This window comes from Octopus bimaculoides, chromosome 5 (genome assembly GCF_046866305.1).
Source record: "Octopus bimaculoides isolate indiv1 chromosome 5, ASM4686630v1, whole genome shotgun sequence".
Classification (NCBI taxonomy): domain Eukaryota; kingdom Metazoa; phylum Mollusca; class Cephalopoda; order Octopoda; family Octopodidae; genus Octopus; species Octopus bimaculoides.
Genome location: NC_142932.1, coordinates 111,029,467 through 111,055,752, shown reverse-complemented (window position 1 = coordinate 111,055,752; position 26,286 = coordinate 111,029,467). Strand labels below are relative to the sequence as shown.

The window sequence follows — 26,286 nt, the reverse complement described above, 5'->3', positions numbered from 1 at the left end:
AACACCAACTGTCCCGCTGAATGGACTGAGTGCTTTTTACGTGGCACCAGCACAGGTAAGGTCAGTTTTGGCATGGTTTTTACAGTCAGATGCAATTCCTAACACCAACTGTCCTGCTGAATGGACTGAGTGCTTTTTACGTGGCACCAGCACAGGTAAGGTCAGTTTTGGCATGGTTTTTACAGTCAGATGCAATTCCTAACACCAACTGTCCTGCTGAATGGACTGAGTGCTTTTTACGTGGCACCAGCACAGGTAAGGTCAGTTTTGGCATGGTTTTTACAGTCAGATGCAATTCCTAACACCAACTGTCCTGCTGAATGGACTGAGTGCTTTTTACGTGGCACCAGCACAGGTAAGGTCAGTTTTGGCATGGTTTTTACAGTCAGATGCAATTCCTAACACCAACTGTCCTGCTGAATGGACTGAGTGCTTTTTACGTGGCACCAGCACAGGTAAGGTCAGTTTTGGCATGGTTTTTACAGTCAGATGCAATTCCTAACACCAACTGTCCTGCTGAATGGACTGAGTGCTTTTTACGTGGCACCAGCACAGGTAAGGTCAGTTTTGGCATGGTTTTTACAGTCAGATGCAATTCCTAACACCAACTGTCCTGCTGAATGGACTGAGTGCTTTTTACGTGGCACCAGCACAGGTAAGGTCAGTTTTGGCATTGATTTTACAGTGCGATCCCCTTCCAAATGCTGACCACTTCATACATACATCATCATTTAATGTCTGTTTTCCACGCTGGCATGGATTGGATGATTTGACAGGAGCTGGTAAACCAGAGGGCTGCACCACACTCCAGTCATCTCTTTTGGCATGGTTTGTATGGCTAGATGCCCTTCCTAACACCAACCATTTTACAGATTGTACTGGGCGCTTTTTATGTGGTGCCAGTACAGGTGCTGGCTTGAGTAAAATTATAAACTAAACTATAAATAATAGTTTTCTCACATAGGCACAAGGTTATAAATTTAGGAGTAGAGGTACAAGATCAAAAATTTATGTCTTCTAGTGAGATATTCTTCATCTACCATACTGACATTTGCAAATCTTATATTTTCCCCAACAATTTGAATTGAATATTATCTTTAATCAGTTTATCCAGTTGTTCTTATTCCACAATTCTCTTTTCTTGAACCCTAGCACTCATAATGTTAGTTACCCAGTTTCCATGATGAATGAGTGACTGAGATTACAACATTCCCCCTGAATGGAATGATGGTTCATTACAGGTTTCAAGGCCAGCAATTTTAAGGGGAGGGGTCAAGTCAATTACATCAACTCCAGCACTCAACTGGTACTTTATTTTACCAACCACAAAGGAATGAAGAGCAAAGTTGACCTCTGTGAATTTGAACTCAGAAGTTGGAAGAAATGCCATTAAGCACAATTTCTAATGTGCCAATGATTCTGTCAGCTAGCTGCCTTATTCCACAATCTAGAAAGATTTAAAAAGTGGTGGATTTCTTCTCAGACTACAACAAAATATTAAAAAATCTTTCAGCATGCACTTTAGTAGTTATGTACATATTTCCTCCTTTCTGATACAAGAGTATACTAAAAGACATTTCTTCTAAATTCATCAAATATGAATTCTGCTTTCACTAGTAGCTTCCCAAAAAGAAATAAAAAAGATATTTTAGAATAATAAAAATCTACTCACCTCTTCATGTTTAGGTGAAAATTTAAACTCAGAAGGCCCGTCTTTCTTAATTGAATAAAAACGACCACCATCTCCTCGTATCCGATTCATAGCATGTCGATGCCTCGATTCGTGCAGGTATTTCTGACACAAAGATGATGACAAATATATAAAATGTCTCAATGTTTAGTTATAAACTATATCATTAAATTTGAATACTGAAATGAATTAAATGAGGCAGGTGGCGGGAAGGGAATAAATTTAACAATGGGTTACTACTGAGATTATACAAATGGAAATTTATTGAAAATATTCATTTATATGCATCAACCCACAAGAACAGAGTAATAACTCAGAATTGCTTATCATATAAAAAGAGCAACCAGATTAGAAAATGATGAGATTTTAGTAGCATTATTGTTTAATGTAGATGAAGACGAGGATGACAAGTTGAAGAGTTAACTAGCGTGAAGGCATGTGGCTAAGTGGATAGGGCATTTGGCTCATGATTGTAAGATCATGAGTTCAATACTTGGCAGTGCATTGCATCCTTGAGCAAGACACTTTATTTCACATTGCTCCAATCAACTCAGCTGGCAAGAGTGAGTTGTACCCGTATTTCAAAAGGTCAGCCTTGTCACATTCTGTGTCATGCTGAATTTCCCCGAGAAGTACATTAAGGGTATGTGTGTCTGAGGAGTTGTCAGCCACTTGCACATTAATTTCACAAGCTGGGTGTTCCATTAATCAGATCCACTGGAACCTTCATTGTCATAACCAACAGTTCCAGTTAACTAGCAGAGAGAGAATTGAGAAATATCTTATAAATGTAAGCCAAATGGCATATAACCTTACACTACAAATAAGAAGGTTTCTCGAGAAAATTACGGAATCACAATCCAGGGTTTTTATAAGCTTATAAAATCTTTCTTGAAGGTTCCTTATACATTTATGTGTGAAACCAAAACAGTTTCTTTATTATTTGTTGACACCTATCGAAACTAATATGAAATATGACAAGTATTTCTCCAAAGATATCTAACTGATTCTCTTATTTACTTACTTTTCTTTCTTTTCGCAATTTTCCTTCAGCTTCAAGTTTTGCTCGAGCCTGTCGCCGTTTTAGTATTCGATGATATTGTTTAGCATTAACATACAAAGGTTCTTCTTCCATAAGATCTGAACCTGGAATCGGTATTCTTTGAATAGTTGTTGCACTGGAGATAGATCCACTGTTAGAGTTTGTAGAGTTTGAACTTTCAGCAGGTACCATCTATAACAACAGAAAATAGACATTAAAAATACAAAAAGAAAAATAATAATAACAGTAATAATTGTAAGATTAATTGAATAGGTAAAACCAAGTTAAATGCAAAACTTAGGTTTCAAGGTATTTAGCAGAAGAAAGATAAATTCCTCTCTGGAAATGATGCCAGTGTCTTGCAGAAGATTTAATACTTAATCCCCTAAACTAAATTGACTAATGACTGCACAATTTGGCACAAGGTCAGCAATATTAGAGGAGGGGGTTAGTTGATTATATCAGCCCTAGTATTTGACTGCTACTTATTTTATCAACCCCGAATGGATGAAAAGCAAAGTTGATGTTAGCAACATTTGAACTCTGAACATAAAAAGCCATACAAAATGGCACTAAGTGTTTTGTTAAATGTGCTAATGCTTCTGCCAGCTTGCTGCCTTAGCTAGGTTAACTAATGCTCATAGAAAGTATTATATGTCCCATAACAATTAAATTCTTGAAGCAAATTTGAACCCATGAGTTGTCATTTTACCTTCACTATCCAACTATTCAATAAAATCAAATTTTTTTTTCATATTAAAAAAGATTTATTACTTTTAAGTTTTATTTAAAGTGGAAAATGATCCTACAGAGAATATAAACGATATATTTTTCTTAAGCCACAACATAATCCAACAAAGAAGCTTCTACATGGTTAATGATCTACTAGAAAAAGCAACAAAATCTCCCTCAAATCATTACTGTTTTAAGAGAAAGAAAGATAGATTGGACAATGTAGATCCTGATATAAAAAGGAAAGGTCACCGTTGGAATGTCTGTTATATAGCTGCTTGATCAGGGCTGACCTGAAACTAAACCACAACAATAATTCATATGTTGTTAAAGACAGGTCTATATTCAGTTTGTAGAGATAAGAAAAAATCTCTATTTTTCTCAACAAAATCTATAACGATTAACACGGAAAATCTTGGCTAATTTACTAAAATTTGAATTTAACCATTCCCAGATATACGACTCAAAAGATGAAGCAACAAAAATCAACAGCATAGTTGTTATGTTCAATTTTCTACCATGGGCATTCATATCTCAAAAGTCAAGGCTATAAAATTTGAAGGATGAATTCTCACTATTCACCGTATCAATCAATAGATATCAGTAGGTATCAGCAAGTAATTTATTTGCTGATTTTCTTGAGAAGACGACCCATCAAACCAAGCAAAATCACAGTCGTGGCAGACACCTGTGTCATGCAAATAACACATAAAAACACCCATTACACTCTGAAAGTGGTTGGCATTAGGAAGGGCATCCAGCCGTAGAAAACCATGCCAAATCAGACTGGATCCCGGTGCAGCTTTGCAGCATGCCAGTCCAGCATGGACAATGGACGTTAAATGATGATGATGATTTTATAAACAAGAGCTACAAGTACTGTGGTTGAATTGTTTGACTAAACCAATGGTCCTCAACTGTTTTTTGCTTGTGGGTCCCTTTGATTCCTATTTTACAATACAGGACTCCCAAAGCCATTTGAAGTTTTAAAAAATCCCATTATATTTTTAAAATTAGATATTATTGGGAATTGTAAAAATATTTTGTGTTTTGAAGAAATATAACTGATTTATTGCACATAACTTTTAACAACTAGATCTCATATGAACCCCACCAAGGGTCATGTGGACCCCACTTGAGAACCACTGGACTTAACCATTTAAGGTGGTGCTCCAGCATAGCTACAGTCCAATGACAGAAATAAGTAAAAGATAACAAAAGATTTTCAAAGAAAATATGCACTCTAATGTTGGATGCACTTCTTTGTACTAACCTGCATATTATAAAATGAGATTTTGTAGTTAATTTGAGTTGAATAGTGACAACATACTGGCTTTTAGGGGATTTGGACTCATGGTACAAAAGATTGATTACTTCAGCTGTACATTTTTGGCAATTAAAACCAATGATATTGCATAAATATTCTGCAAGAAACTAGAAATTTAAAATATCTACCTGTTTTATGTTCAAACTGGCTAGATCTAGCCCCTCACACCAACCCTACAATATCACTCTAAAAATTAACAGTTATCTCATCAAAATCTTGTAGCTACAAGATAATGCATGATTAATTCAAAACAATGTGAATAAGTAAGTAGTATTTTTGATAAAATAATGTGAATGTTAAAGGGTTAAACAACATATTACGATGGCTGATTCAACAAAGAATATTGATACATTTCAAGAAATAAGTACAGTTAGAATCTTCATAGAAAAGAATTACAATATTCATTAAAGAATAGAATATATTTTACCATAACTATGTTATTTACATTAGGAACGGTAGATAATGAAGAAATATCTGGAGATGAGCAGTCTGGTGGCATGGGTGATGTTATAGGTGGAGAATGATTATTATTATTATTGTTATTATTATTATTATTAGCACTACTGGCAACTGAGTCTGACGTCATGGAAGATGCAATAGCTGTTGCCAGTTGACCAACTGTCTGTAATGATGTCACGGGTTGAACAGTTGGAGCTGGACTGGTACAGGCCAAGTTTAATCCATTATTTAACTGGACAATACCTGAAAATATTGTGAGAAAGTATATACTTAGATTAACAATTTCAAATAGGCATGAAAGAGTAAAGTATTATTCTGTAATAGGACACAAGCATGGCTGTGTGGTTAAGAAGTCTGCTTCCCAATCATTTGGTCTCAGGTTCAGTCCAACTGCATGGCTCCTTGGCAAGTATTTCTACAATAGCCCAAGAGTGACCAAAGCCTTGTGAGTGGATTAAGTAGACAGAAACTGAAAGAAGTCTGTCATACACACACACACATATACAAAAACATGCACACAACTTTATTAATAAAAAAAAGTGGAAGCTAAAGCCCTTGCCAAAAAGTTTTTGTGTCTTTTTGTTTCCACCAGCTTGATGACTGGCAAAATGAATTTATATTTCAGCCAAGAACCCCTGGGTAGCAGCATTTTACAAGGGTTTTTGTGGTTTTTAAGTCACATGGTTCTAGAGCAAACTTCTTAACCAAACATCCATGCCTGTGTGTGGATATAATATGGAAAATAAAACAGAGTATGAATTATAATAGAAACTCACCTGGACTCTGCTGTTGTTGGGTTTGTAAACGTTTTATTAAATCATTAACAAAGGGCTGGCAAAGGATGAGTTGACCATCTTGAGTCTGAATGAGCTGGCCACCAGGAAGTTGTCCAGTAGGGATGAATGATTGATTAGGAGCAGGTTGAATCACAAACTAAGAAATGAAAACAAAGTCTGAAATCAGTCAACATATGCATAAACAATTCATATATACATTACACAAACTCCCCATACATACAATCCACAAACTATCTATTTACACTGAGAGCAATTGTTTTTTTAATAAATGTAAATGATAAATCAGTCTTTGAGTGATAGAATATACACTGATACATGGTTCAGTTTCCATATGCTCAGACAACTGTAAAATGCAGGATTTCAAGAGAAGCTAAAGAAAGCCAAACAGGCATTGGAAGTGTTGAACTAGGCAAGGATTTCAAATACAAAATCAATTATAATGAGTAGTTAGAGGAATCAGTATAAAATTGTCAGTAATAATAAAACTCAGTGTACATACATAAACAAGCACACATATGCATGCACATACATAATGGTCTACAGGAGGCTATAAGAAATGTTGGGATCTGGACAATTTCCTAAATGGTTCTTATGTATTAGAATTTGCAGCCTTTTCCAATTGAATAAATGTTTCTCTTATGTTATATTACATATTTGTTAGAATTGTGTGATATGACAGTTATATTGAGGGAGATCAGTTTAGATGGGGATCAATTTAGAATGGAGATCAGTAAATAAAAAATTCCTATTTTGTTAAATTATTTACTTTATAACACTGCAAGGAATTATGTGCCAAACTCTGAAAGGATGAAAGCTTAAACCAAATCTAGAAATATCAAGGCAGCAAGCTAATTAATTATGTTTCCACATTATGCCTAAAGTTGAAGGACTCATGCAGAAAGTCCTCTGTCATAAAATGATGTTCAACTACAAAATTACTGAATTGGTCAACACTTTCACAATCACCATGATCATCATCATTTAACCCTTTTGATACCAACCCGGCTGAAACCGCCTCTGGCTCTGTAGTACAAATGTCTTGTTTTCAAAAGTTCTGAATTAAAATCTTCCAACAAACCTTAGTCACAATTTATGTTTAATGATAACGAAGTTATTTTACTAAATTCTTTGTTATATTTAAAATTAATTGAAAGAAACACAGAGCATCTCAAAAGAAATATGGTAACAAAAGGGTTAATGTCCACTTTTCCATGCTTGCATGGGTTAGATGACATTTGCTGAGGCAGATTTTCTACAGCTGAATGCTCTTCAAGTTGCCAACCCTCACCTGTTTCCAAGCAAGGTAATATTTTCCCATGGCCAGACATGTTTTTCATAAAAGATTGGAGATGAACAACATCACTTATATGACAATGATGCTTGTTTGCAAACATCATGTAATGTCAAGACAAGGACACACACACACACACACACACAAGCTTCTTTGGCCCTAACTATTTGATAGAAAGAGTTGAATTAATAATTGCTGCTGTGTTTACCTGCTGTGGTTGTAATGATTGGTTGGGAAACTGTTGGCCAGTGGAAAACATATCAATCTGTAAAAAAATAAAACAAACAGTTAAAGATTGTTCAGAAAATGATCCCTAAACCACCCTTGTTTCCATGTAACAAATTCTGTTTTAAAGTGATCTAAAATCTTCCTTCATAATTTCACGTTAATTTATGTTCTAAACACCAGCTTAATAACAACAAAGTTATTTTACTAAATCATCATCATTTTCAAAATTAATTGAAACAAAGTCAGTGCATGGCAACAAGCACACAGTCATACATACATAAACATACTGATATTTGTATTGTCAAAATATATTATGAGAAAATCTTAAAAACTGTTCATGAATGCAGTCCCTTGAAGTATTTGCATTGTGCTGTGACATTGACACCTCTTGTTACTCTTGCTGTTAGAAATGCAGTGAACCAGTAATTAGCCTGTTGGAAACCTGTAACCAAATGATGCTATTGTTCACATTTATTGGCTAATTGGAAATTTATAATAAATAATGCTATTGTTCACCAAATGCAAAACATTAAAAAATCTAATTAATACAGTTCTTTGAGTGAATATTTTATAATTATACAATTTTTCCAGCAGAGGTGGAATACTAATGCAGAGCACCAGCTGTCTGTTTCCCGTGCCGGTGGCACGTAAATAGCACCATTTGAGCATGATCGTTACCAACGTCGCCTTCCTGGCATGTGAAAAGACATTCGAGCGAGATCGTTGCCAGTGCCGCTGGACTGGCTCCTGTGCAGGTGGCACATAAAATACACCATTTTGAGCGTGGCCATTGCCAGTACCTCCTGACTGGCCTTCATGCTGGGTGGCACGTAAAAGCACCCACTACACTCTTGGAGTGGTTGGCGTTAGGAAGGGCATCCAGCTGTAGAAACTGCCAAATCAGATTGGAGCCTGGTGTAGCCATCTGGCTTACCAGTCCTCAGTCAAATTGTCCAACCCATGCTAGCATGGAAAGCGGATGTTAAACGATGATGATGATGATGGTCAGGTTTGTACATAATTCAATTTGCAATATAAGGTAAATATATCAGCCATACATGCTGCAGTTTGATTATTTTTGTTGCATGCTGACATTGCTAATACTGCAAAACTTGTAGGAATAAGTTTCAGGAGTAAAGGTATACAAGAGAGAGCATAATTTCACAGAAATTATGAAATGTTTGCTCACCGCCTGCAATGTTTGTGCTGAAGCAATTGCTGGGTGTTGTCCTCCTTGTACAGTTTGTATGGGGATTGTTTGTGTGTTGGCTGCTTGAGGTAGAGCTTGGAACATAAGTTGTTGATTAGGGGCATTTACTAAAGCACCCTGGTTTAACTGAATCATCTAAATAAAAATAAATATATGAGAGAAAATTAATATTAATTCATTATGTAAATTTAAGAAGAACAAATAGTTTTATTTAAAATGACAACTACAGTAAAAAATGTATTGTTAAATCATCCTTCACCACAATATGTAACCTTGTACCAATATTAGAAACCAACATTGAAATGATTTGCTAATGCTGTGAACACTAGTTTTGTTTTTATGAAACATGTATTTGGTTAATCGATGTTGGATACAATAAATAAAAATTCACCAGTAGTAATTTGGAAGGGACAGGAGAGAGAAGGAAACAAAATAGGAATGTTATGTTGCCATGAGAACATGAAATATTAAATGTTTCAAGTACAGACTTTAATCAAAGGTTAAATTTGAAATGTAAAATATTTTATCTCCTCACAGTAACCTTTACATCAGGTTTTTGTCATATTAAATCTTGTAATACAGACTGAATAGTCTCTTTGATTCTCAAGAATTATATACATGAGTGAGGTAGGAGAGATTTTGGCACTGCCTCTTTAGCACTGCTGATTTGACAAATGGTTCTCTTGTTTTCTCTCTCTGTTTATGTCTGTGAGCATCTGCTTACGTTTGTATGTATTTGTAATTCTCTTTCACTTTCTCTATCTGTATATGTATATTTTCTTCATGAGTGTAAGTGTGTGTTTTTGCTGCTAGCATTAAAATGTACAGTTGCCAAAACAGGTTGAATGTCCAGTCAGCTGTGCCATATAGCCAGTGTCCTAACAGCTGCACCTAATCATCTTATTCCAATGTGAAGGAATCCCATACTGGTGTTTACTGTGGGAGAGCTAATAAGAGATTCAGTTTGAATTAACACTGAGTTAGAAAAAAAATGCTTCCTTTATTATCATTGTCATTTAATGTCTGCTTTCCATGCTTGCATGGGCTGGGTAGTTAGACTGAAAACTGGTAAACCAGGGAGCTACACCAAATTCCAGTCTGATTTGGCATGGTTTCTATGGCTGGATTCCCTTCCTAATGCTGACCACTCCTAGAGTGTAGTGGGTATTTTTTACGTGCCACTGGCATGAGTGCCATTGACATGACACCAGCATCGGCCATGACTACAATCTTACTTGGCTTGACAGGTGTTCAAAAGCATAGTTTATCACCAAAGGTCTCCGTCACCTGTCACTGCCTTCATGAAGCCCAATGCTTGGATGGTGCTTTTTATGTGTCATTGGCATGGGTGCCAGTCAGACAGCACTGGCATCAAGTACGACTATGATTTCACTTGGCTTGGCAGGTTTTCTCAAGCACAGTATATCGCGCAATGTTTGAAGGGTGCTTTTTACATGCAAGTCACACAACACTGGCATTGGCCACAACTACGATCTCACTTGGTTTGATGGGTCAAAACAATATTCTAAGTTCATTCAGGTAAAAGATATAAAAATAATATTATTGGTGACAATGATGGTAAATATTAATCCAGTTAAAATATGTACAGAGAATATTAGTGATATGTTATAGGCAAGGATACATAAAAAATTACATGTAATACAATATGTACACATCAAAAGTACTCAGAGGAGACAAAGAGTTTAAAATCTGACATTGAATGAAGGGAGACAGGATCCATGGGAATAAGAGTTGAATTCAGGTAATATACATGTAATGATAAATTTTGTGAACATAAACTCACCTGAGGTTGCATGGCTTGTTGAAGCTGGACGGCACCACTAGGAACATTTTGAACAAAAGTTAGCTGTTGAGGTTGGGCGGATAGAAGAGATTGATTTGCGAGAAGCTGGATCTGTTGTTGTTGAGAAGCATCAACAACATCGCAGCCAGTAGCAGCTGCTGCTGCATTGAGTAAGTTTGTGGTCAACTGACACTGCTCCATTTTACTCAGCTGATTTACGTGTCATCCTTCCTGAAATGACTGAAAAAGCCAACAAAAGTATTTCATTAGAGAGAGACTCAGTCGTTGAGTTGAATTGTTTTGTAGTTAAGAAGCAGAATAGTCTTCTAAAAAATATTTAGTTTGAACAGGAGTGTTCAGAGATTATAAATAAAAGAACATAACCAACAAAATTTACATCTTGATGCAATCAGTTTTGCTAAGGTGAATTAACAGACAATTGTATAATCAGAAAAATCAAAGTGTAATTTTATATGGCTGTGTGGTTAAGAGGTTTGCTTTACAGCCATGTGGTCTTGAGTTCAGTCCAACTGTGCAGCACCTTGAGCAAGAGCCATCTACTATAGCCCGAGGCCAACCAATGCCTTGCACATGTATTATTTGGTAGATAGAAACTCCGGGGAAGCGTGTGTGTGTGTGTGTGTGTGCGCGTGTGTGTACAGTAATCCCTTGACTATCGTGGGTGTTTTTGTAAGCTAGTTAAGTGAGTAGCAAAGTCCCTTCCTGAGTCATATAGACTCATGGGCCAGTTTCCCAGTTTCCAGGGTGTATATATTCCCCACCTGGACAGGACGCCGGTCTATTACAGGGTTACTCATTTTTGCCAAACGAGTGGACTGGAGCAACATGAAATGAAGTGTTTTGACCAAGAACGCGACATGTTGCCTGGTCCAGGAATTGAAACCACACATAAAACAGCACCCACTACACTCTCGGAGTGGTTGGCGTTAGGAAAGGTATCCAGCTGTAGAAACATTGCCAGATCAGTTTGGAGCCTGGCACAGCTGTCAGCTCTCCAGACCTCAGTCAAACTGTCCAACCCATGCCAGCATGGAAAACGGACGTTAAATGATGATGATGATAATGATGAATCTTATGATCATAAGTCCAACACACTAACTGCTAAGCCACATGCCTTCAAGGTTAAGTGGGTGCCAACATAATATAGAGAACACTAAAATTCTAATTGATTAAAATTATTCCTGGAACGAGGACAAAAAAAAAAAACATTAGTTTAATAATTAATTCAACATTATTCTGGTCAAGAAAACAGGGGTGGCAACTGCAAAATATAAATAAATTAAACACTGAAGGAGGAAATGAAGTAGAGACTGAGTCTGATCTTTGGCAATTACAGTGACAGGTCTAGACTTGTTTTGGTCTTATCAAACCTTTTTAGTGAAGCAAAATCTTACGTACAATTGCCAGACCTCAGACAACAGAGATGTAAAGAGCTTGAGTGAATGAATAATAGGTGAGGTAAGTTAATGACTGGGCAGAGATAGGATGGGTTGTTCCACTCACACCAGTATGGAAAACTGAGTTGTCCAACACATGCAATATGGAAAAGTGGATGTAAAACGGTGATGACAAAGGTGTAATGTTTCATCATCATCATCGATTAACGTCTGTTTTCCATGCTGGCATGGGTTGGACGGTTTGACTGAAGTCTGGAGAGCCAGCGGCTGCACCAGGGTCCAATCTGGTCGGGCAGAGTTTCTACAACTTAATGCCCTTCTTAATGCCAACCGCTCTGAGAGTATAGTGAGTGCTTTTTACATGCCACTGACACAGGAGCTAGTAAGGGGGGGGGGCTTGCAACGATCACGTTCGGGTGGTGCTTTTTACGTGCCACCGACACAGGAGCCAGTCAGGGGGTATTGGGTATTTTCATGCATAGAAATGGTTACAAATTTACAACATGGAAGTCTATGGGAAAACAGTTTTCACATTACACTATTCAATGCCATAGCAAAACTTTCAAAGGGGGATAACTGCAAAGGGGGATAACTACATAAAATATGCTGGTTTAACAGAAAGACCCAATATTTGTTTGGAGGGGAAATAAGAAATGCTATAATACACACACTGTACAAAATATGAGAAAAAGTGTTCTGAAATTGAAAAAAATGGTTAAATGCACTTACCAATTGTACAAAATTGACAATATTGATAATTTTCCAAATACCGTTTTGTCTTCATTTTGTGATTTGCGATTTTACTGAAGACTTTTTGAGTAATCTGTAGAAAATTGAAAAAAAAAAGATGATACATATATGTTAAAGTAATAGCTAATTTGATCCTTGAATTTAATTATGTCAAATATTTCAGATAAAAATCTTACACTTGTTCAAAATCTTGTTCAGTCTCAGTGAATAGTATTTTGGGCAAGTGCCTTTTACTATAAGCCCTGGGCTGACCAAAGCTTTGTGTGGATTTAGTGCCTTGTACACAATACAATGTAGGGAGTACTCAGAGCTAAAAAATATACATTAGGGAGGAAACAGGATGGAACAATGCCATCAGTGAAGCTAGGTGTGGGTGAATAGAGCTAGTAAGTGCTGAGAGTACTCTATAATCTTGGGGAGAGAGAGAGAGAGAGATGATGATGATGATGATGTCGGAAGGGCCTGGTTAACTGCTGGGTGAAAGAAAGAAGCAGTAGTATGTAGTCATTAGTAAAAGGTAATTTGAAGCGGAGTTGTCAAGTAGGGAGTCATTGGCAAGAACAGAGGTGGACAAAGCTAAAGTGGGTGAGAGGATAAGATAAAGATTAGATGAGGGGACACAAGTGTAGTGGGGCTAAGTAAGTTGGTGGGGGAGAGTGTGATGGCTGGTCATAGAGAAGAGCAAAGAGAGTAAAAAGAGATGCACTAGAGAAGGAATTATATAGAGACATGAATGGTTCAATGAAGTCCCTTATACATAGGCCAAGTGAATAGATGAGGGTGGTATGTTGCAGGAGGAAAGGTAGGGAAGAGTAAGTGATGATTATAGGGATTGTGTAGGATTGAGGGGTGGTGAACAAGGTTGGAAGGAGTGATCAATGATACAATAGTTGGGAGGATATAGGTGAGAGTAGGTGATGACTGGCAGTTTAAGAAAATGGTGAAGAGCAGCAAGATACTAATAATACAGTACATGAAGGAAAGATGAAAGAAATGGAAATGCTACATAGGTGGATAGGTTGCAAGAGTGTAAGGGGAAAGGCAGATGTAGTGCATGGGGAGAGGGAGAGATATGTAGTGGTGAAGAAGGAGAGATAATTTGCAAGCACAGAAAGGGTGATCAATGCAAAATGTGAATGGAGAGAGACAATATTAAGATTGAAGGATGAATATTAAGTGAAGTAGTTCAGGATAGTGAAACTGATAACTCATATTAGATATATAAAAAAGATGATGATGAAATATACAATTCTGCTCTCATTTACTTACAGCAATAGAGTGCTGCAGTTAGGCAGGTATATTTCAAATTTTGGCACAAGGCCAGCAATTCCTGGGGGAGGGGATTAGCCGATTACATTGACCCAGTATTCAACTGAAACTTATTTTATCAAACCCAAACATATATCTATATGTAGATATGTACACACATGTACTGATGCACACACACATATGTGTATGCATATGTGTATATGTTCCATGTCAGAATGGAACATGGATGTTGAATGATGACAATGATATTAAATTTTAAACTGAAATCAAGTAGACTATTACTTAACAAAGTATTCAGTATAGTACATATGTAGAGTCAATATTTCTTTCAGTAGCAAGGTGATTTCTGACAACAGTGTAACTGTTTCAATACATAGATGTATCTTCTCAAAGGTAAAGAGCTTGAGTGAATAGAAAAAAATAATTCTTACTTTAGCAATAATCCTTTCTACTATAGGCACAAGACCTGAAATTTGATGGGAGGGAGCCAGTCAATTAAATTGACCCCAGTACGCAACTGGTACTTAGGCAAAGCCGACCTTCAGGGAATTTGAACTCAGAACACAAAGACAGACAAAATACTGCTAAGCATTTTGCCCGGCATGCTAACGATTCTGCCAGTTCATCACCTTCTTACTTTAGCAATAATGAATGGAAAAGATCACTTACTATGAACAATATCTGAATCATGACTATTTTGAATCTATCTAAAATATGGGTGTTCATATAGTATGAGATTGCCAAGCCATCATCACTATACAAGCTTAGGCTGTGGATGTCAGCTACCTCAGATCCATCATAGCATCAATGGAGACACTGAACTTCCTTCTGTTTAGATTTAGCAAGAAAGGTTATGATGGAATTATGACTTCTTGGAATATGTTGGTTTCAAATTTTGGCACAAAGCCAGCACTTTCAGGGGAGGACCATAAGTCGATTACATCAATGCTAGAGCTCAACTGGTGCTTATTTTATTGACACTAAAAAGATGAAAGGCAAAGTTAACTTTGGTGGAATTTGAACTCAGAATGGAAAGGACAAAATGCTGCTAAGCATTCTGTCTGGCATGCTAATGATTCTGCCAGCTTGCTGCCCACACTTTCTGGAATGTATTACTATTCTATAATCAAAATTATTCTTTTACTTTCTTCCTACACACAGTAAAATTTCATCCTTGTATGAAAGGCATGCAATGTATGCAAAATAACAAATATAACTTCAACATGATTCTTTCATTTTTCATGAGAGATAGATTGAGACAGGGTGTAAGCAATCATATATATCTGGTGATAGGAATCACCAGAGATATATGCACACATGGTGGATATCCATTATCCAGTGATGTGGATTCAGTTCTATGATCAACAGAATTATTTGCTCCTGAATTAATGTGTAAGCAACTGAACATTCCACAGACATTTAAAAAAATTTTTTTTAAAACTTGCTTCAGTAATTAGGCTGCAGCCATGTTAGAACACTGCCTTGAAGAATTCGTAGTCAAATGAATGGACCCCGGTACTTTTTTCTTTCTTTTCTAAGCCTGGTACTTACCATGTGGTTGGGAGAATCAGTGTGATACAGTGTAAGACGAGGCCGTATCTTTTGAATGTGAGGTACAATCCACCTGCCAGACTTCTATACAGTTTCCCTATACCCAATTTCACTCATATATAAGGATTAACCCAAGGCTATAAAAAAAATGACCAATGGATCAAACCCAGGACCTTGTGGCCATACTGCATCTACTGATATATATATATATATCAGTAGATATATATATATATATCATCATCATTGTCATTTTAATGTCTACTTTTCCATACTTGCATGAATTGGACAGAGTTTATTGAGGCAGATTTTCTATAGCTGGATTGCTCTTCCTGTTGCCAATCTTCACCTGTTTTTAAAGCAAGGGAATATTTCCCCATGGACAGACATGTTCTTGCAGAATATTGGAAAGTGGAGGTACATGGCTTAGTAATTAGGGTATTGGACTCATGATCATAAGATTGTGGTTTCGATTCCTGAACTGGGCAACGTCATGTGTTCTTGAGCAAAACACTTCATTTCACATTGCTCCAGTCCACTCAGTTGGCAAAAATGAGTAATCCTGCGATGGACCAGCATCACATCCAGGTGAGGAATTCATATGCCATGAAACTGGCCCTTAACTTTACTTTATAATATTCGAAATGAGTGACACTCATTTACAACTATCACACCATTTCAAGACAAGGAGACACAAACATACAAACATTTACACATACATACATATACAGCTCAGCTACACACCAACTCAATTACATCATCATTTAACGTCTGTTGTCCATGCTGGTATGGGTTTGATGGTTCGACTGGGCTGGCACGCTGGAAGGCTGTGCCAGGCTCCAATCTGATTGGGCATGGTTTTGTACAGCTGGATGCCCTTCCTAATGTCAACCACTCTGAGAGTGTAATGGGTGTTTTATGTGCCATTTGCATAACACCGGTGTCTGTCACAACTGCGATTTTGCTCAGCTTGATGAGTTTTCTTTTCAAGCACAACATAATGCCAAAGATCTTGGCCATTGCCTCCGTGAGGCCCAACATTTGAAAGGAACTTGGCCACTTTGCCTCCATGAGGCCCAACACTTGAAAGGAACTCAGTCACCTCACCACTGTGAGGCCCACAAACATCTGAAGCAAAATCTTTTTAGGGGCACTTAAAATACTATTGTGGATCCTCAATTTACTATTTTGTTGTGAGGACCCCAAAAAATCTTATATGGACCCTAAAGGGCCATATGAACCCCTGTTGAGAACCACTGCCTTAAAATAAATTCATATGAAACAAATTTCTCCTTAGTATAACGCCTTCCACAACTAGTTGTTTACTTACTCCCACTCTTCCTCCTCCATCTCTGTCCTTGATTCTTTCTCTCTAGCTGTGTGTGTGTGTGTGTGTGTGTAATGTTCTTTTATTCATTGCTTGCCATCAAGCCTAGTATGTGCACTTATCCTGCACTATTTAGGCTTATTTTCTCTATCTCTCTCTTTTACTCTCTCTCCCCTTCCCTATATGAGATAAAGTGTGATGAGAAATCAACCAATCGACATATATATCAGATATTATTTTCATTACCATTACTATCAAGGCAGAGAGCTGGCAGAAACATTAGCATGCTGGGTGAAATGCCTAGCAGTATTTCGTCTGTCGTTATGTTCTGAGTTCAAATTCCACCAAGGTCGACTTTGCCTTTCATCCTTTCAGGGTCAATAAATTAAGTACCAGTTGCATACTGGGGTCAATCTAATTGACTGGTCACCTCCCCCAAAATTTTGGGCTTTATGCCTAGAGCAGAAAAGAGTATTTTCATTACTATTATCAAAGGTGGTGAGCAGACAGAATTGTTAGTGCATTGGACAAAATGTTTAGCATTTCTTCCAACTCTTTAAGTTCCAAGTTAAAATTTTGCCATGGTCGACTTTACCTCTCATCTTATCCCCACCCCCAAAATTGCTGGCCTTGAGCCAAAATTTAAAACCATTATACATACATAGGCACAGGAGTGGCCATGTGGTAAGAAGTTCGCTTACCAACAACACAGTTCTGGGTTCAATCCCACCGTGTAACACCTCGGGTAAGTGTCTTCTACTATGACCTCAGACCGACCAAAGCCTTGTGAGGGGATTTGGTAGATGAAAACTGAAAGAAGCCCATAGTATATGTGTATGCATATATATCATCACCATCTTTTAACATCAATTATCCATGTTGGCATGGATTGGACAGTTTGACCAGAGCTGGCAAGCAGGAGGGCTGCACCAGGTTCCAAGCCTGATTTGGATTGGTTTCTATGGCTGGAAGACCTTAATGCCAACCACTTTATAGAGGGCGCTGGGTGCTTTTAGGTGGTGCTGGCATGGGTGCAATTACGTGGGGCCAGCATGCGTGCTTTTTCGAGGTGCAGGCATGGGTACTTTTTATGAGTCATCAGCACAGGGCACTTCTAGGCCATTCCTCTTCAGTAAAGGGAGCAGTATTAACACTTCCGCTGTGGAGGGTGGGTTTTTATATATATATATATGTATGTATATATATATATATATATATATATATATATATATATGTGTGTGTGTGTGTGTGTGTGTGTGTGTGTGTGTGTGTGAATGTGTTTGTCCCCTTCCACCGCTTGACGACTGGTGTAGATGTGTTTACGTCCACGTAACTTAGTGGTTCGGCAAAAGATATCGAATAAGTACCAGTACTTAACAAAGAGTACCGGGGTTTATTCTTTTGACTAAAAATTCTTCAATGCGATGCTCCAGCATGGCCGCAGTCTAAGACTGAAATAAGTCAAAGATATATACACATTTATATGTGTGTGTGAGAGAGAGAGAGAGAGAGAGAGAGAGAGAGAGAGAGAGAGAGAGAGAGAGAGAGAGAGAGAGAGAGAGAGAGAGAGAAGGTTCTATTGCAGAGACAACATCACGCATCTTTATTACACGAACCTCACCACGTTTTATTGAGATGTTTTGACTAGTGACAAATACGATGTGTTGACATTTCATTTCATTCAGTCTCTCCCCATCTCAGCAAGAATCCTCTTATCTAAAAGATGTTTACGAACATAAACATATCAATCTAACGAACATTCCCAATAAAACTGGAATAATCGTTGTTATTATTTACAATGTATCCTTCCTTTCATTTTCCACTCTCAATACTTTCTCTTTAAAAAAAGCAAAAAATTCTTAAATGTAAAACACTGTCCGAAAGAAAACAAGTTAAAAATAATGAAGAACTTCATAATCTGTTTCTGAATGAATAGTATAACAGCTCGACCTTTATTTATACAATAATAATATACTACTGCATCAATACTAATGTGTGCTTTTTAACCAAACTGTCTTCTTAGATATACTCTATTAGAAATAAATATGTGATGGTCACGACTGGAATGTCGGGAATCATAGGTTTGCTAGACCAGAATAGGCTAAAATGCGACAAAAATGCATGTGTTTATATTTAAATAAACATACACACATACAAACACTTTTTAAAATGTTTTTTGTATAGGCAATAATTTATAAACCTCCCACACATTCATATTTGTATTATGGTATTGGCATAAAGATTCTTCTGCACCGTAACGGAAGATCTAATATTTCCTGATTAGTCTCACCAGCGAATGTTAAACTTTTATACAGGTACGAGCTATTCATGCTGTGAAAATTAACGAATATTTTCATATTTAGAGGGATTTTTTCCTGTACTTATTGTTTTCACTTTCCTCTGATTTTTTTTTTCAATTCATGCTTCCCATTCACCACTGTAGGTAGAAAAATCTAAGTCTTGGAGAAAGACTGAATATGATAATTGTAAAAAAAGTTTTTTTTTTGTGTAATTTTATATTACGTAAGTTCATTAATGCTTGTTACAAACTGATGAATTATCTTTTTGCGACTTGAGTTATAGAAACAGACAGGTACGTGTTATGATAAATATCAGATATCGATCACGATTAAGAAATAAAATGATTATGAGATATAGAAAGGAGATGGTCATATTTCTTTAAGTGCTGGGACAGCATCAGAGGTGTTAAAAGCTTTAATGATGAGAAATCAAACTCGAATTCCAAAGTCGGATAAACAGAGAGGCTCACCTCGATCCCACTGCGAATATAGTTAAAAAAGTAATGGAACCAAAAATTAAAGATTATGCAGGCAATATATATATATATATATATATATATATATATATATATATATATATATATATATATATTCCCATGGAGAAGAATTAGAATTTTTGTTTTTTTCGTCAGGTGAAAACATTCTTAGAGAACAAACCAAATTAAAAACTACACTCCTCTTGGTCAAGTTTCTTCAGAGAGTATCCTCTTTGTTCTCTCATACTTTCCTTTGACTATCATTCTCATCACGTTACTTATGAATCTTATGAATCTGTAAACAAATACTTCGGTGAGTCGGAAGAAAGAAAATCGAGAATAAATATGAACAGTAAACATGCAAATATCAAAAATATATTTAAAGAATATAGGTTAGTTTTGCAAACATGGAAGTTCCCTCTTCGCGTGGATAGGAAGCTGCTGAAGACAATGAACTTGGTTTATAAGCAACATACACCAGCCTTTATTAATATTTCAGTGTTTCGAATAAATATATTCAAAGTAGTTCAAGATGTTAATATTCATATTTACACGAAACTCTCCTGGATGACTGCAGAGATCTTGTGTTTACATAAAGAAACTATATATCTAATTAGTAGATACATGTAAATAGATATCGGAGGAGATGCTAATTTCTGGAGTGTGGTGTAGTCTACATAGAGCTAGCGGTAGAATAAAGAATCGATATGCAAGGATATAGAAACATCTATTCAAGACATGGGCCATGATTGAGAAAAATAATCAAATTAAAACAATAGATAGATATATCCAATTAATAAATTCAAAATCGGAAAGTTCTTCCTTTGTTATCAGAGAACCGAACTAAGAGAGAGGGCTGAATTAATAACACAAAAACAAACACCAAAACAATACGGTTATAAGTAAATAAAGAAGCACTCAAGAGTTTTTTTTTTCGCTTCTCCGCTTTGTTAATGTATGTTTTTTTTTTTTTAAACAGGATGTGTTTTCTATTAATTTTTCATTTCAGGTTCATCCCCTTTTATCTATAATTCACTGATTGAGGCAGAAAATCACCTTAACTAAAGTAGCATCAATAAAAAGATAATTTGAGGACTTACATTGGGTTAAATTCACACTTATTCATGGTGATTGGCTATGGAAATCAACGGGCAATGGACAACGAATCATCAGTTAATGCACGAGCACTGCTGTTCCGCCATTGGTGCTGTTGAATGAACGGACTCCCTCCCGCCGCTCTGACGACATTCCCTTTACACCAAATCATATAGCTTCATACAGTTTTAATAGACGTTAGCCAGGGACCGCTCCTTACACAAACATATATTCTCTATATCTAAAACGGACTTTGAAGCAGTTAATTAATAGATTTACCTTTTAATATATTCTATTTACGTTATTGATTAAAGCTTATGGATTATTTGTTAGTGTAGGTAGAATTATATAAGCTGAAGTATTATTAAACAGCAGCGATGTTTCGTAATAGAATAACTTTGATAACCGCCCCCTTACATATCTCCGAAGATCTACCACCGCCCCAATCTACCAGCTCTGTGACTTAAATACTGTCTGGCAATAAATATACCAATACATCCCTCCTATGCTATTTGTTTCATGTTTGAGAGGTGGTCCTCGCAGTCCATTCACATTTTTCGTTCATGCTAGTCTGGCTATTTCATTAAAAGCAGTTTCTTAAAGGATTTTGAAAAAAATATAATTTTGAAGAGTAACTGCGCTTTTATGAATAACATTTATATGTTATTTTCCATCATGTAATTAGAAATTTCTTGTGTAGCTCAATTATATCTAATAGTAATAATAATAATTTATTCTTTTATTGGCCACAAGGGTTAATATAAAGATACATAAAAGGACATGCAACAACAATAATGGTTTCAAATTTTGCCACAAGGGCAGCCATTTTTGGGGGTGGGGATGAGTCGATTACATTAATCTCTAGTGTTTCACTGGTACTCAATTTATCGACCCCGAAAGGATGAAAGGCAAAGTCGACCTCGGCGGAATTTGAACTCAGAACGTAGCGACAGGCGAAATACTGCGAAGCATTTCGCCCAATGGTTTCAAATTTAGGCACAAAGCCAGCAAATTCAGGGAGGGTAGAAGTCGATTACATATAATAATAACAATAACAACAATGATAATTACAATAATAAATGTAAGTATATCTATCTATCTATCTATCTAATCTAAGGACTCTAATTAGACACTCGCGCGGGCGCACAGACATACTGACACACATAGGGAAACAATTATTAAACGTATTTAAGAAAAGGGTTTCTGTACGAGATTGCAAATGAAACCGCATCCCGTTATGTCAGATATTTGGTAAACCGGATAAACCGGACGATATCCGAGTTAACAGAGTGGCTGTCAGCAAGAGACTGACTGTCACCATCTTTGAGTACCGAAGGTGTAGGGGCGCATATTCTAGTTGTACTAGGTGACCGCGGCATACCAACATAAATAGTAAATTCATCATAATATCATGCTCACTCTATAGTATAATCACGGGTCTGAAACGATATGATGATGATGACCCAAAGGCGACAAGTTGTTGAAGTCAGTACTTAATCATATATTTATTGTGATTGAAAGAAAAATCAGGCGCGTTCGTCCGATAGGGCAAAAAAAGAAAAAACCCAGAAAAATAAAGAAAAACAAAAACAGAAAGGAAAGTAAAACAAGTCTCATTTCATAATAGCAAGTAAGAATTTTTCTGTGCGTGATTAATGTTGATACACTGGTGTCGTTAGCTAGTGAAGCGTTCATATTTTGCTGACAATCATAGCAGAATCAGACAAAAGTATTTTCTTGAGAGAAGTTCTGGTGGCCTTTTGGTGGAAGTATCAGTTAGAGAAGGAATTTCATTCGCAAGCATGCATCGTTGCTCTTAATTATCTCTAAGCATCTATTATCTTTACTTGCTAACATCATCTTGTTTCGGGCATCCGCTCGCTTCTCACTAACCGCTGACCGGATCATGTTTGTCTCTGTGTTCCACAGTCTGATGTTCACTACTCTTTTTATAAGCTGTGCCTAGAATTATCAAAGCTTCACTGATTTTCAGTCAACCATTTTTAAAGTCGTTAGAATTTTTGCTTTCGCTTGTCGAAGAATTTGGTGTGTAGTTGTTGAGTATCATTGATTTGACTTTTCTTGACGTTATCACATCTGCGAGTTGTTTTGGCCAGATTAAATGAATTCGTAGAAAACCCACTGGCCAGATTTTTTGCTGACGTGACAAAATACCGATTACAACTTCCGTGTTTGGAAACTAAAAACTTCCAAGTTCGAATCACAGTATAAATCTGCTACAAATTATAAGGAAACTAAATTTTATGTCCTCTGTTATGAAATATTGTGACTATTGTTTTGAGATAACACTGCATACACTACAGCTAGGTGTATCATGATATGCACTAAATGGATGACAAGATAATGGCTGAGTGATGAATATAAGGACCGAATGCGAGCGACATTTCACATATTTCTTACTCGCTTTTACATTGCTCACTAAGATACATATAATTTCTTTCCAGTATTCCTCATTCCCTTCTAACTGATTAGCCTTTTAATTTGCCAACTATTCGAATTCATATATCCCTCTTCTCCTTACTTCCTTCTATCTGTATTCAAGCTGTAATTCATGCAAGAGTCATATTTTCTTATTCGCTTTCACACTCCCCTCTAAACACGCTATGTATCCCAGATGAGAAATATGCATAAATCGTTGAAGTTTTATTCAGTGGATCCGATTTTCTTTATAATAATTGGTATCATGATATAAACTGATCGAAAATAGTTTTCAAATCTATTAGTATGTCCTCATGAATAGCTTCAAGTTTGTATGCTTATTTTTAAAATATTGCTTACATCAGACATGTAGACTCAATACCATAGCACCTCATATGCAACATAATATCTATTTCTCTGGCAGAAACATTAGCACGTCGGGCGAAATGTTTAGTGGTATTTCGTCTGTCCTTACGTTCTGAGTTCAAATTCCGCTGAGGTCGACTTTGCCTTTCATCCTTTCGGGGTCGATAAATTAAGAACCAGTTGCGTACTGGGATCGATCTAATCGACTACCCCCCCCCCCCACACACACACACACAAAAAAAAATTAATTTCGGGCCTTGTGCCTAGAGTAGAAAAGAATATCTATTTCTCTGATTCGACATCTTTTAGCTTTGCATTTTACGTCATGGCTTCAGGGGAGAATAATAATCCAAAGAAGCATATGATTATATTGGCGAACCAGAAACTGGAATTTATAGAAATTAGAGATTGGTTCTTCGGTGACAAGAGTCTGTGAAGAGTATCATGTTAACAAGCAAACGTTGGACTAAAAATCAACTGTTTAACTTTGAAATATATTGATGCAACCGGCTTATCTGCAGCTGCATAGCTGAAACGCATTAAAGAATAAATTATAAATCATTCTCTGTTGGTGGAAGGAAATATAAGGGATTTGCAAAAGATACAGATTTAAGGTGGCAATAACAAAGAGAGTTATCCATCAAGAATCCTGTGGTAACAATCTGTAGACTAGAAATTCCAAGTGTTACTGCCTAGCGAGCCATATGAGCTTCAACAATTTTGAAGCCAGTGAAGATTATTTATGGCGATTTAGAATTCTTGACAGAATGATTAATAAAATTATAAATGGCAAAGCATGTAGTGCACCGAAACGAATAAATCGAAACATCTTGGAAGGAATTGGATTACTTTATCCCGCAAATGTATAACGGACTGGAAATGGGATTATTTGCGGTTACTGCCAAGGAATACCCAAGCTTTCAAGAATGAAACCTTCATAGCTCGTCTTAAATTAAGCAAAGAATGTATTTCGGTGTTGTACTGTACGAACATCGATGGTATGCGCCCTTTAGCTGGCAGTCTTAAAGAAGTTACGTATCTACAAGTTTTGAAGCATAATGCACCAGCTACCAGGGCATTATTACCATTTCATTAATCATGGTTCATGAGTACTTTTTCTCGCATTTCATTCATGAAGCACGTAAGTAGCAGGAGGATATCTTCAAACAGCTTGCCGATGAGGTGAAATCACCATAAAAATGAACCTGTTCACTCAGGTAACCACCAGCCCTCCAGTAACGATGGTAAAATAGGGTGCATGTTCTCACCACTAAGTGTTACCTGCATGATCCAGTCAATAAATCAAGGTATAATTGTGGCTTACACCAAGTAAGATATTTCAGATGAAGTTCTCGTGGTAGCAGAGGAGCAAGATCTTAGGAAAGATACACAAAGGTAAAGCACTCTCAATGGTATCAAGAATTACATCCTTAAACATATAATATTTAATTCAGTAATTTCTTAGGAGTCACTGAAGACTTTTACTCTCGACAATGCTTAGAAGAAACGTCTGTACAATGAAGAGACAAAATACGATTGGGAAAGATTCAAAGCGATGAATTTTCATTGTCAAAAGGTAAAAAAAAAACAACAAAAAAGACATGGTCAGAAACTGACTAGAAAACACAACGAATGATTATAGATTCTGAGTGTTCATAAAAGAAATAGTGATTGAAGTTCTCGTTTGGAACAGCGAGGGTGACGAACGCCAGTCAATCCCAATTCTTTTTTTATTTATGTCTCTCTCCTAGAATTTTTAATTTTTTTGTGACATTAATAGCGAAAAAAGTATCTAAATTTTGTAATGAATGGTATATGAAAAAAACGTGTCACTTTTGAAAGAAAATTAAAAACATTTAGTAAAAATAAAATTTGTAAAATCAATCAAATAATTTTAAATATTGCTTTAAATTTATTAATTCATCGGAAATTTATTTCTAAAGATATTTAAAAATTGATAATTTGTAATGAAAATTTTTGAGCAAAATATTTATAAGAAACATTAAACAATTTTTCAAAGGTGATTTTTAAAATTAATAATGTAATAAACTCTATAAGAATAACAATGCCTGTTAATTGCACATTTATTTTATATTATTCTATATAAAGATATTTTGTGAGTTCAACAAAACACCTATTTCTAATCATACATTATTTTTCTGATTAACACGCATAACAAAAACTTTAGTTGACACCAAGAAAATTTATAACTTCCAAAGAATGATTACTTTTTGAACACAAAAATAAATATAAGTGTTTTATATATATATAAAAAAGACGTATAATATTACCTATTACAATATTTATTTGGCGAGATCCTTGTGGTTGATGCAGTTTCGCAAGTTTTTCAAAATGAAGTCTGTGCTTGTTACTTACAAATGAAGATCATCTCTACTTAAAATTTCTACGCGACTGCAAGATTTTAACAGTCGGAAAGATACACGGCTAAAGTCTGACTCAGCTACGAAAGAAGTAGGAAAGGCAATGAAATATAATTCTATTCCTGCCAAACCAATAGGAATTTCACAGCATTTTCACTACTTGCCCATAAGTTATCGAGCCCATGATTAAATTCAGCTTGAGCAGTTTTATCACTGTGTGATTCAGCAAGACTTTCGTTTAGTCTAGCACCAACAACAGGTGCTTTTGTACCAGATGGATCTACCACGTAACTTGGAATGTTCATTTCCAGGAGATACTGGAACCTAATATCCATAT

At 36.3% G+C, this 26,286-nt stretch overlaps 1 protein-coding gene across 3 annotated transcripts in view; it reads right to left on the bottom strand.

The window, feature by feature from the left end:
• Window positions 1-26,001, bottom strand: part of LOC106874506 (nuclear transcription factor Y subunit alpha) — a 28,011-nt gene extending 2,010 nt beyond the window's left edge. Inside the window, exons 1-9 of one of the 3 annotated variants that reach the window (XM_052968170.2) lie at window positions 25,860-26,001; window positions 12,728-12,821; window positions 10,581-10,820; window positions 8,756-8,911; window positions 7,547-7,603; window positions 6,027-6,183; window positions 5,219-5,493; window positions 2,715-2,924; window positions 1,673-1,795 (exon numbers count right to left, since the gene is read on the bottom strand). In XM_052968170.2, coding sequence (XP_052824130.2) covers window positions 1,673-1,795; window positions 2,715-2,924; window positions 5,219-5,493; window positions 6,027-6,183; window positions 7,547-7,603; window positions 8,756-8,911; window positions 10,581-10,781 — 1,179 coding nt within the window. In that variant the 5' untranslated portion in view covers window positions 10,782-10,820; window positions 12,728-12,821; window positions 25,860-26,001. Of the gene's footprint in view, window positions 1-1,672; window positions 1,796-2,714; window positions 2,925-5,218; window positions 5,494-6,026; window positions 6,184-7,546; window positions 7,604-8,755; window positions 8,912-10,580; window positions 10,821-12,727; window positions 12,822-20,768; window positions 20,927-25,859 lie in introns of those variants that run through there. The other 2 variants (XM_014922254.3, XM_014922255.3) reach the window with 2 other exon arrangements.
• Window positions 26,002-26,286: the final 285 nt, after the last annotated feature.